General features: G+C 40.4%; 1 protein-coding gene across 4 annotated transcripts in view; it reads left to right on the top strand.

The window, feature by feature from the left end:
* Positions 1 to 9,146, top strand: part of ADAMTS3 (ADAM metallopeptidase with thrombospondin type 1 motif 3) — a 257,247-nt gene extending 248,101 nt beyond the window's left edge. For all 4 annotated transcript variants that reach the window (XM_039230954.1, XM_039230952.1, XM_039230951.1 and 1 more), the window contains 2 exons: positions 848 to 965; positions 6,423 to 9,146. In XM_039230954.1, the coding sequence (XP_039086885.1) occupies positions 848 to 965; positions 6,423 to 6,982 (678 nt within the window). In that variant the 3' untranslated portion in view covers positions 6,983 to 9,146. The remainder of the gene's footprint in view (positions 1 to 847; positions 966 to 6,422) is intronic.
* The last annotated feature ends 3,648 nt before the right edge of the window (positions 9,147 to 12,794 follow it).

Below are 12,794 nucleotides of genomic sequence, written 5' to 3'. Positions count from 1 at the left end.
CCTCCCCCTCCTCCTCCTCCCCCTCCTCCTCCTCCCCCTCCTCCTCCTCCACCTTCTCCTCCTCCTCCCCTCCTCATCGCCCTCCTCCAATTTCTCTTCTCCCTCTCCTTTTCCTTCTTCGTATGCTCCTTGTCCTCCTCCTTCACTTCCTCCTCCCCCTCCTCACCTCCTTCTCTTCCTTCTCCTCATACTCTTTCCTCCTTCTCCCCTTCCAGTCAGAGCTCTGCCTTCTTCAGGTGTAATTGGTGTAGCATTACACTGGTTTCAGGTGTACAAGGTAACGATTCAGCATTTGTGTGTATCTTATTAAATGTCCACCCAATAAATCCCACGCTAACTCTTCTTACTCTATCATTCTTTATTCCGGCTCTGCGTTCCGGTTTCTCAAAGTTCTTACTATTCCGAGAAGACCGTGTTGGTTGGCCCCTCCCCCTCCTCACCCACTGCAGCTCATTTTCAGGGTCCAAAATACCACCTTCCGTGGCTGCCTTTCGCACCGTGTGTCCTCTACATTCCGAAAACAAAGAAGCCTCCCGGCTTCTCACAGATCTCACAGGCTGATCATGACAGAATACCGACACTTTGACTGTAACCGGGGTCTGTGCTTACCACCCGTCCACACACTTCTCAACAGCAGTGTGCCCCGGCTGGTACATGGTGGACTCAGGCTACAAACCTAGGATTATCTGTCTCCAAAACAAAATAGAGAGAGAACTCCAGAGCTGTGCAAGCGTGTGTGTGTGTGTGTGTGTGTGTGTGTGTGTGTGTGTGCACGTGCACATGGAGAAAGGGAGAAAGATGGTCTTGGTGGAATAAACGTCTACAATTCCAGCCTTTGTTTCTCTAGTGTTCCGTAACGTGTGGGGAAGGAACGGAAGCGAGGCAGGTCCTCTGCAGGGCTGGAGACCACTGCGCCGGGGAGAAGCCCCCGTCCACCAGAGCTTGTCAGCTGCCTCCCTGTAATGGTAGGTGTGACCCTGATTGGTTTCGCTGCACTGGCTGTGGTCTTTAAGCCTCAAAAAATGGATTTCAGGACAAACTCTGGAATTTCTGTTTGCTTATCAAAAAAATAACCTAAGGAAAACCCCCAATGAGACATGATCCCTTGAGACATGAGCCAGGACCCAAATACTGTTTCTTCAGATGAGAGTTTGAGCTATTCAACCACTGCAGCCTTAGCGGTTCCTTTCACGTGCTAATGCTGAGGGCGTGTCATGTGTGTGAAGTTGCTGTCAATTTCTTTTTTCCTTTTTTTTTTAATAATTATTTTTTTAATGTTATATTTATTTCTGAGAGAGAGAGAGAGGGACAGCGTGAGCAGGGGAGGGTCAGAGAGAGAGGGAAATATAGAATCCAAAGCAGGCTCCAGGTTCTGAGCTAGCTGTCAGCACAGAGCCCAATGTGGGGCTCGAACCCATGAACTGTGAGATCATGACCTGAGCCGAAGTCGGGCACTTAACCGACTGAGCTACCCAGGTGCCCCTGTCGATTTCTTTTTCTAGCAGAAGCTGCTTATTTTCTCTCTGTGACCATCTTTATAATTTCACATCATTGTGAATGGTATAATATTGCAGAAGGCTTTGGAATATATTACTGTAATTGCTCAGTTTAGGCTTGTGGATAGTAAACATCATTCACAAAGCCATGTGTGTCATCTGTCCCTCTATATAGATGCACTTCAGCAAGGGCATTGCAGAATAGACACCTTGCACGCATGCAGACATCTGCCCAGCCCGCCTCCTTGCTGTATTGCAAAACAGAACAAACTTTATCTTAAACTATATATCAGTGTGCTATCGTCAAACAAAAGATATGTTGGAAGGTTTCAATTGTTATCACTCAGCCCCCTTCTTCTTTCTTTTTGGTGGTTTTCTTTCTTTACATCCAACTCTGTCCTCTGTCTCATTTTGTATCACCCTTTGCTGGCCTCTGTCTCTCATTTTCTGTCCTGGTGCAGTCTTGCTTCCTGTCTGACTTACTGTCATTTGCAGCATATAGGTTGCTCACTTTCTCTGTGTCTATCACGCATCCTTTTCAGCCTTGTTTTCTCTCTCTCTCTCTCTCTCTCCCTCCCTCTCTCCCTCCCCTTCTCCCTCTTCCTCTCTTCATCTCTTCCTGTCTCCTTTCTCTCCCTAGCATCTCCCTCTAGCCTTTTTCTAGCTCATGTGTCTGTCTCTCTCTCCCCTACCTTTCCCTTTCTCAAGGTGCTTTTCCCTTTCTCCTTCCCTTTCTCCCCCTCCCCCTTCCTCTGCCTTCCTCTCCCTCTCTGTGTCTGCATCTCTCTCTTCATCTCCCCCACCTCCTGTCTTTCTCTGTCTCTTCTCTTCCTCCTTCCTTCTTTCCTTCTTTCTTTCTCCCAGCCTCCATGTCTCTGCTCCTCTGACTGTATCTGGCTCTCTTTCTTCTTGTACTGTCCACTGCCCAGCCTGCTTGTCTCTCTCTCCCTCTCTCCCTCTCTCTCTCTCAGTCTCTCTCCCTCCCTCCTTCTCCTCCCCCCCCCCCCCCCCCCCCCNCCCCCCCCCCCCCCCCCGCCACTTCATACATCCTCCCTATTTGGTTCCTTCCTTACCCACCCCACCTCCCCTATCACAAGCTTCCTCTTAAATGCCATTCTTCTAAGTCTGTACCTAATGACATCTGTGGATGTTGCTGTCACACTGGTGAGACTTGGGACACAAAAAGTTACCTTTTCATTGGTCTACACTATAGGAAGCCTTTAATATTGACATCTGTTGAATGGTACTGTCTTTTTTTCAAGGAAATTGTCAAGGCACTGTTTTATCAAATGCCTTACTATTTTTTTCTGAGGAAATTTCACATCAAGTCCTTTAAACCTTATAAATTATTTCACTATAAATTTTTATTTGAAATGCGTGGTAGCAAGAATAAGTATGACCATGAGGGGGAGACAAAGGACTTATGTATTTAATCATATTCTCTGGAAAAGTATATTTAAAAATTCAAAACACAAGCCAAAGCCAAAAGAACAAACTTTACCCAGTTAGAAGCTGTGAGGTTTACTGTTGCCATAATATTTTATTATGTAGTACTGCCAGGAGGCTGGCGAAAAACTTTGTGAGTAAACTTTATTGTCTTAATAGCTGACAGAGCTGTGTGTTTCTGCAAATGTGCCCAATTATCAGTAAGAACTGCTCGATTCTCTTCCTTGAGCTAAAAGAAATCCTTTTTAATTGTACAACAGAGGTGCGAATGAAATGGCCTAACTGTGTTAGGGACTCCACATTCTTCTAGATGGTCCCTTGCTCTGAAATCCAGGCCCAGCAGCCAATTCTACATGTGTCATTTCTGTGACACATGTCAAGTAAGCAGTAATTCCCATCAGTCTCAAACTGCAGCTAAAGTCAAATGGCCTTTCGAGACTATGTGTAAATCGCTGTTCCAGAACTTGTTATAATGATCTGGGCACAGAACAAAATGGCTAAAGCTTCCTCAATTTAAATGATTGATTTTGTCATATGAATCCTTTTCCTGGGCCCCACTTAGATTGTACTGTTTCATTGTTGCTGTGAAGCCCTTCCCATCTGTCCTGACACAAATGGCAATAAAATGAATGTATTCTTTAGCTCTTACTTGTTTTTTTTTTTCTCAGACTGTCTCTCCCTTTTGCTTCTCCGTACAGAAGCATGTTCTGGCCCTAATCAGACCCAGGTTGCGAAGCAGTCGGGGCAGTGCTGAGGTGCCACAGAGAGAGGGGAGATCCACGTGTGGACTTCTCTAACTCAGAGAGATTAGGTCAGGCTCTGAGCTGGGCCACAGAAGGAGGAGGGAGGTGAAGGGAGGTGCAAGGGGGCGAGGGATCAGAGGGAAAAGAGAATACAAAGTCAAACAAAGTCCTCTCAGCTCAGGGCCTAGGGCCTTGAATATACGGAAGGAGAAATTAATCTTATTTTAAGATACAGGCATAGAAAAGGTAATTTAGAAGTGATAAGGGTGAAATCCATTAATATGACTCACAGGCATTCACAACATAATTAGATGATTAATTGCTAATATGAAATATTTAGACATGTCCTCTGTCTAATAGATCTGTAGATGCCAGGCAAATACAGGTCATTCCACAGTTTGGAAAGGGGATGTGGTATTATAACTCTAACAGGTAATTTTATAATTAACTTGATAATTTGTAATTGGTAATGGATATAAGTGATAATATTAGCTCTCTGTTGGTCTTGCCAACTGTCTTTTTTCCGCAGACTTTAGAAAAAAGATTCTTTAATTTCTTTAGCAATTTATATAGCAGGTTCCTTACCTAGTAGTAGGGCATTACCCAGTAATACATTGTAATTTTAAGTGATTATAGTACAAAAATGCCACAATTTAGAATACTTTGTGTTTATGACTTGGACACAGGATCAGTATTTCTGGGCTTCACCAAGTTCATGGGCTCTGCATAAGATATGCCCTAAAATGGCTGAAAATAAGTACAAACTAATGTGTCCATGAGCTCAACATTTGGATTTTTTTGGAATCAAATTCTTATAATTTATAATAAAAAATTTTAAAAATAATAAAAATAGTCCATACACATATATGTTGTCTTATGAGTATTACTTTAGTTAAGTCCATAAAGTGTTATCAATTCAATGAAATTAAATTTTAAAACCATAATTTAAAAAAAAAAATTTTAATGTTTATTCATTTTTGAGAGACAGAGAGAGACCAGGCATGAATATGGGAGGGTCAGAAAGGGAGACGCAGAACTCGAAGCAGGCTCGATGTGTTGATGCGAGGCTCAAACTCACGAGCCGTGAGATCGTGACCTGAGCCGAAGTCGGATGCTTACCCAACTGAGCCACCCAGGCGCCCCGAAACCATAAATTATTAAAAAGAATGTTGGTACACGTTGCCAAAAATTATGCTTCAAAATATCGGATAGCCTAAGAATATTCAGTAATAAAAGTGAAACCATTGCATTGACTCTGAATGTTACCTTGATTCTTTCAGGCATATATTTTGAAGATTCAACTTGTTCCAACAGGTCTTTAGAATTTATTTTGATTTTAAATTTTGATTTAATGTAGAAGCTACTCTATTAGAAAGTCAGAAAGACCATACAATTTTTTAAAACAACAGGGGGCGCCTGGATGGCTCAGTTGGTTGGACGTCTGACTTCAGCCTAGGTCATGATCTCTTAGTCTGTGGGTTTGAGCCCCGCGTTGGTCTGTGTGCTGACAGCTCAGAGCCTGGAGGCTGCTTCAGATTCTGTGTCTCCCTCTCTTCCTTCAACCCCCCCATACTCTGTCCCTCTCCTATCTCTCTCTCAAAAATAAACATTTTTTTAAAAAGTCCTAAACAAAAAGAAAAACAAAAACATATTTCCTCTTTATAGCCTACAAATATCTGTGGCAAAATAAATCCTATTTTCTCATTCTAAAATGAGATATGTGTTCCTACTAGGAAGAGAAAGTACCCTCAATCTGCAGACTCTTGACAGAGATATTAAAATGGTGGTCAACCCAAGTACTGTGCAAATAAAGAACTACTTACTTCAGTGAATTTCTCCTAATATTCATATTTTTACTGAGGTATAATCGAAATATAACTTTATGTTACTTTCAGTGCAGTATAATGATTTGATATTTTTATACACTGGGAAATGATCACAACCATAAGTCTGGTTAATATCTGTCATAATTTATAGTTACATAATTATTCTTGCAATGAGAAGGTTTAAGATCTACTCTTAGCAGTTTTTAAATATGCAATACAATATTATGAACTTTAGTCATCTAGACATTTATTTTATGACTAGAAACCTCTTCCTTTTGACCCCCTTCACTTGTTTCACCCACTCCCAAGCCCCTGCCTCTGGCAACCATAATTCTGTTCTCTGTTTCAGTGAGCTTTTATTTTTCAATTCTGCATACAAGTGAGATCATGCAATATTTGTCTTTCTCTGTCTGACTTATTTCATTCATCATAATGCCTCGAAGGCCTGTCCATGTTGTAAACGGCAAGATTTCATTCTTTTGTTATCTGAAAAATATTCCGTTGTATATGTATACTGCAATTTCTGTATCTATTCGTCCATCCATCGCTGGACATTTAAGTTATTCCCATGTCTTGGCTATTGTAAATGATGGTGCAGTAAACGTGGGAGTGCATATGTCTTTTAGAATTGCTGTTTTCATGTTCTTCAGATAAATACTCCTGGGAATTATTGGATCATGTGGTTGTTATATTTTTAACTTTTTAAGGAGTCTCCACACTGTTGTCTGTAGTGGGTATAACAATTTACATTCGCACCACTAACCTGCATATTTTTAATGAAAGGCTCATTTAGACAACTCCCTTCATGTCAGATTTAATAAATTTTTTTATATTCATAAACAATTTTAATTTTTGCCCTTTATTTTATGTTTAGATGTAAGTAATATCTTGTCTTCTTTTAATGTTTACAGATGAGCCATGTTTGGGAGACAAGTCCATCTTCTGCCAAATGGAGGTGCTGGCGCGATACTGCTCCATACCAGGTTATAACAAGCTATGTTGTGAGTCATGTAGCAAGCGCAGTAGCACCCTGCCACCACCATACCTTCCAGAAGCTGCTGAACCTCATGATGATGCTATCTTTAACCCTAGCGACCTCCCTGGATCCCTAGCGGTGCCTACATCTTTGGTTCCTTACCATTCAGAGCCCCCTGCTGAGAAGAAGAAATCTTTGAGTAGGATTTCTTCAGTGGGAGGTCCAAATGTAGTCACTGCTCCCAGGCCAAACAGTAAACCTGATGGTGCTAACTTACCCCAGAGGAGAGCTCAGCAAGCAGGAAGCAAGACCCTGAGACTGGTCTCCCCACCCACCAAGAGTGGCCACCTCAACTCATCTTCGGAAATGGCTGCTGCCCACTTCCTTGCAGTCAGTGATTCAATCGGTGCTGCTTCTCAGGCTAGAACCTCAAAGAAAGATGAAAAAATTATTGATAAGAGACGTCCAATAAGATCACCCACTTCGGAAAGATGAGAAAGTGAACCTCAAAGGCTAGCAATCAGAGGAAAACGCGGACAAGCTCCCTCTCCCCGTGGTGCATACTTGTTTGAAGTGTAAATCTCCGTAAATTGTCAACTCATTTTATCTGTACGTGGAGGAACAAAAAGTGCTGGTTCACTTTCTAGTTGCTTTCATCCTCCTTTTGTTCTGCACTGACTCATTTACCAGAATTCATTGGGAGAAAGCACCAAAGATTATTAATAGAAGGAAAGTAAGTTGCTAAGTGCGTTGGTCACTCTCTAAAGCAGCAAATGGACTGGAACCGATTATGTATATCAGCTGATTTTTTTTTATTTTTAAAACGTTACACTAAAAACAAAAAAGGAGGTGCCAACAGTTTACACTTTAACAAAATATTTTGGAAATGGGGCAAAGAATTCTTAGACTTGTATTCCTATTTATCTATATTAGAAGTATTGTATGAGCGAATTGCAGCTGTCTTGTAAATACTGTATATTGCAGAAATCAGTATTATTTTAAGAGATGTGTTCTCAAATGATTGTTTACTATATTACATTTCTGGATGTTCTAGGTGCCTGTTGTTGAGTATTGCCTTATTTGACATTCTATGGGTTGATTTTCAAAGCAGAATATTATGAATAAGAAGTTAGAATTGTAGCTGCTGACAACACAAAGGGTGTTGTTGTGCGGTTTTGTTTAATCAACAATGTGATACATACATTTACAGAAACAGAAAAATCAGACGGGCTGCAGACATACAGATTTCCACTTACCTATTACCTTCCATCCTTTAAATAAAAAGGGATAGGATTGGTGTCTTAGTATACATGTGGTCACAGGAACAGAGACTAGTAAGTTAGCCTGTGCAAGACAAAATTAAAACCCTATTACCAGGACCTCAATAGGCACCTCTGAAGTGTCCTGTGTTCTTGTGTTGTCTTTTCTTTTCCCTTTGTTGACATATACAAATGGTTATACTCAATGTACTGTAATAACAACAAAGGAAAAATGTTTTGAGGTCATTTGTTTGTATGTTGGTAGCCGAGAAAAGCACATCGAACTAAAGTTGATACCTGAGTATAGTAGGGCTCCGGGGCTTTGGAAGAAGATTCAAGAAGGTCTTTGTCAAATTGTTGCAATATTTATTTTCTGCATGGTTCACATCCAAGTGTTCACAACCACGATGCATCTGACTGCAATAATGTGCTCGTAATTTATGTCAGTGGTCACCTTGCTCACAGTGAAGCCAGAAATGCTGTCTCCAGGGAGTACATGTAAAGTACTTGTATATAGAATTCAGAATTGAAGATATTTATTAAAAGGTGATTTTTTTTTCTTGATAGTATTTTTATGTACTAAATATTTACGCTAATGACATATTTTGGTAAACTAGAGAGACATAATTAGAGATGCACATTTTGCGCGTGGAAGAGAAATTTAAGCAAATATAGCAGCTGAAGACAGAGCTAAAATTAAACAAATTCAATTGTATGCACACTGTTTGCATTTTTAAAGTAGTTGATGCAGAGTTCATGACTTGTTCCCGTTCAATGAAATATAAAATAGTATGGACTCAGATAGCTGTTTGATGAAATGAAGAATTAGAAACACTTTTTTTTTTAAGTATACGAGAGAGATAAATACTTAAAAGAAATTGTTGTGAGCATAATGTTTTGGGAGGTCAGTTCCTAAACTGTCTCAAAATATATTATGCAGGCTAACTACAGTGATGTTAACCTCTTCAAGCACGGACTGTACAGGGACCTTTGTGTTTTAACCATGGTAAACTCCCAGCTTCTCCTATTAACTCCGTACCTCTGAAGAATCGCTGCTACTTCATGCAAGACTCTTAAAGGTTAACTGAATTAGGTGAATTCCAGATAGTAAAACAATCACTGAGCCTCAAGTGGAAGTCATTTTTTCCCCCTAAAAGTTTCCCGGCAATGAAATTCTCTCTAGTTTGCTTGCATATGTATATGCATCTGGTCCACAGGAGAATACAGAGAAGGATCATCACACACAAACACCTCCCACAAAGATGTACATATTTGTTATACTTCTGGTCTCTGAGCTTCCTTTTCTACTAAGCTAAAAACTCCTTTTTATCAAAGTGTACACTACTGATGCTGTTTGTTGTATTGGGAGCACGTAGCAATAAAAATGTTAACAAAACATAGCCCTGGCTCTATCTAGGTTTTATCATTACATCCATCGCTGAATAATGGAAACGTTTCTTTTCCTCCTGCAAAGTGAAATGGTATCAATTCATTAGCTCCTTGGACTTTCTCTACAGAGGCTCAAATAAAATGACGTGTCTCCTACCCTCACACCAGGGTGTCTCATAATATTTTTTAACCAAAAAAAAAAAAAAAAAAAAAAGAAAGGACCATGAGTGGTTGCTTTTTGCCTAAAGCCATCCCACAGAACTATGAAGAGGCAGAAAGAAAAGGGTAAAAATGCTAGGATGTACGGGAAGGGAAAGAGGGACTTCTGTTTTTAAATGTGCAATCCCAGAGTGGTTTTAAAGAAAAGCTGCCCACCAGCTTTGAACCTGATTACCTGAGGATTTCTGGGAATATATGACACCTGACTCAGGAGTGTGAGTAGGAATGAGACATCATGCGGGGGGGGGGGGGGGGGGGGGGGGGGGGGGGGGGGGGGGGGGGGGGGCGGGGGGCTCTATTTCCATGGTTACCAGTTTAAAATGAAAAGGCAGACCAACTCAGGTTCAAAGTGCACCTGTATCTTTATCCTGAGTGATCGTGGGTAACCAGTCTAAATGTCAGTTTCCTCATCTGTAAAATGGGAGGCAGAACTGTCAAGCATTGCATAATTTCTAGGAGAAACGAGGAAGTAAAGTAATCAGCACAGGGCTTAACACATAGTAGCTCTCAATAAGCATTAACTATCATGATTGTCCTTGTATTGTCTCCAGCCTCCTCTTCCTCCTCTTCATTATGTGCCCAAGCCACAGGAGGTTTGAATCACAGTCACTATGCGTCATTAATGGTGATAAAGAACAGTTTCAGGAATCTAAAGACAAGCATTTTAGCTTTAAAAATTAATAGGAGGGACAAACTCACTAAAAATGATCTCCGGTCATCAGTTTTGAAGAATCTTAGGTAATTATGTCCACTCTCCCTTTACAAACCACAAGTTGTCAAACTAAAGAATACTAATACTGTATTTCTGCAAAAATGGCCAGTGGTGATATAATGCCCCAAATTATTAGCAAATAAAATGTTTTATATACGTATATTTACATTAATACACTTTGTAGAAATATCAAGTCATTCCTTTACACATAGCTTATATTTCCTTCAAGAGGAAGCTGCAAAATATGATAGAAAAAAAATCACTTGAAGAATGACAAAAACTTGGAGAACCAAAAAGAACATCATCACTTGTTGCAAAAGTATTTTAAAAAGAGGTTAAAAGTAGAAGGTTACAGTAAAACTACTTAAAATGCAATAAAATATAAAAATCATAGGTGTAGGAATTATCAACACATCAACTAGCATTAGAAAACATAAGTTTCAGGCTCCAGTACTTTAGGAATTTACTTAGAGCTAGAGACAACATTTTAAAATTTTATTAAAATACTGCTTACCAAGGAAAGAAAGCATAACCTAAAATTGTCATCAAAAACAAATTTTCAGGGCACCCGGGTAGCTCAGTCAGTTAAGTAAGTTATATAAGTTATATAAGTAAAGCTGAAAGAATCCATCAGAAGGGAACTACATGGACTGAAAGCCAAAGGATACTGGTGATAATAAAATGGTGGAAAGAGGGCCCATCAAGTTCTCAAACAACTGCGGCAAGATAATATTATCCGGGACCCAGAGAGGAAATATAGACAAACCCCATTTGGTCTTGCTAAGCCTTAAAGGAAGGCTCTGTAAAGCCAGGGGTGTCACTGCATGCCCCTCCAATTACTGCAGTATTTCAGAGGTGGATACCCCCTATCACGAGAGACTAGGGCTTAGGCCAGTGTCGCCCTCTAGTACGTACAACAGAGGCCAGCTAGAGGCTCCATGTTGAATTAACCATTTATTGGTCTAGCACTAACAGACTATACCAGCTGTTACAGACACTGTAACTGAATACACATATTTGGAAGCCCCCTCAAAATTTCAGGGAGAAATAAAGGCTATTGATGGCTATGGGGACAAATTATTAAAGTCCCCCTAGGGACTCTACCTACAGATTGGCAGCCTTCCTCCTTGCTGTTTTCTAGTGCATATTATCTCCATTGCTGAGCATAATTCGGACATAGATATTTTACAGGAGTTGATCTAAATACGATGACAGGCAAATTTAGGTTGGGTATCTGAGTAGTGAAACCTATTGTCGTGGTCACGCAAAATGGGAACCCATGCAGCTGCTGGCTCCCCAGAGAATAATACGAGCACGATGCCAGATGTGGGTTGGGAAGTAAACATAAATTCATATCCAGAAGGTTTGGCTGGAGCTTGTGGCAATGACAAAATGGAAAATCAATTACAGTTTTTTAACGTTTTTATTTTAATTTCAGCTAACAGACAGTGTTAGTTTCAGGTGTACAGTATAGTGATCCAACAATTCTGTGCATTGCTCTATGCTTATTACCTATTTAACTCATCCCCTCATCCCTCCCCTCTACCATCAATAAGAATCTGTTCTCCTTGTAATATGACACCATTGGAAACATTGGTTACAGTACCAAGACTTTGGGTGGAATGCCATATTTGAGAAAGACATGCATAGGCTCAGATATGAAAAGATAACTTTATGGAGCGAAGATTGACTTTATGGACCCAGTGAAGCCCCTTGGAAAAAAATTAGGCTGATACCTTGCTTACAGGGTTCCCAGGAACCTTACCAGGTGAATAAGGAAGGTCACTTCCTGGCAGGTTCAGGAATCTAAGAATATTTGGGGGAACTCAAAAAGAGAGGAAGTAACTGAAATCTATAGGTATTGCAAGCAAGTCTGATTTGGTTTAGCCCTTAACCTTGAAAAACTATTAAAAGTTCAATTTAAAGTTCCTTATGAGAAGTTCCAGTGTCACGAGCATGCTATGAAGGCAGAGCACACATGAGTTACATCTTTTCACAATGTCAGCTGTATTCAAGCATAAAGCAAGGTTAACATAATTGTAAAGCAGGTTCAGGATTCCAAACTCAAGTTTGCAATATGTCTTTGTCTTATTAATTTTATAACTTGTATGTATAGATGTATATATTATGCACACACTCACATATATATATCTCACTTCTTTTTATCCATTCATCTATGGATGGACACTTAGTTTGCTTTCACATCTTGGTTATTGTAAATAATACTGCAATAAACATAGGGGTACCTATCTTTTCAAAAAAAAGGATTCCAAACTCAGTGACCTTCCACCACGTGTTTAACTTGGCTTCTTACATGTCACACAAAGCAAAGCACAAGATCGGTCACACAAGAAACAAGATAGAACAATGGGTGGGAAGTTAATGAACCAACTGTGAGCTCATAGTTGAGATGAGGTCTTGGTCACATCCAAGTCAGCTACCAGCACTTGCTGCTTATTATGTCCCAGCAGTGAAGGATCTGTTCTGCTCAGACGTCACTCGGCAGAGACTTAGGCAGCAGTTGCCTTTCTGATGTGGTCAGACATGAAAGGAGCAGCCTCTAGAAAGTCTGGCAGTTTGCTGCAAAAATCCTTCATTTTTAAAGGAGTTTAGTCAGTCTTGGACCTTTGCAGACCTCCTCTGGTTCTCCGTTCCGGGTGTGTTGTCAGCCTATGCTGGTTTCAGCCATATCTGGTTTTAGCTCAACACTTTTGACTGCCTGCATCAC

The sequence above is a fragment of the Hyaena hyaena genome, unplaced genomic scaffold, assembly GCF_003009895.1.
Source record: "Hyaena hyaena isolate Hyena2069 unplaced genomic scaffold, ASM300989v1 scaffold_54, whole genome shotgun sequence".
In the NCBI taxonomy this organism is placed as follows: domain Eukaryota; kingdom Metazoa; phylum Chordata; class Mammalia; order Carnivora; family Hyaenidae; genus Hyaena; species Hyaena hyaena.
Note: the sequence above shows the minus strand (reverse complement) of the source record. Positions and strands in the feature narration are given on the sequence as shown.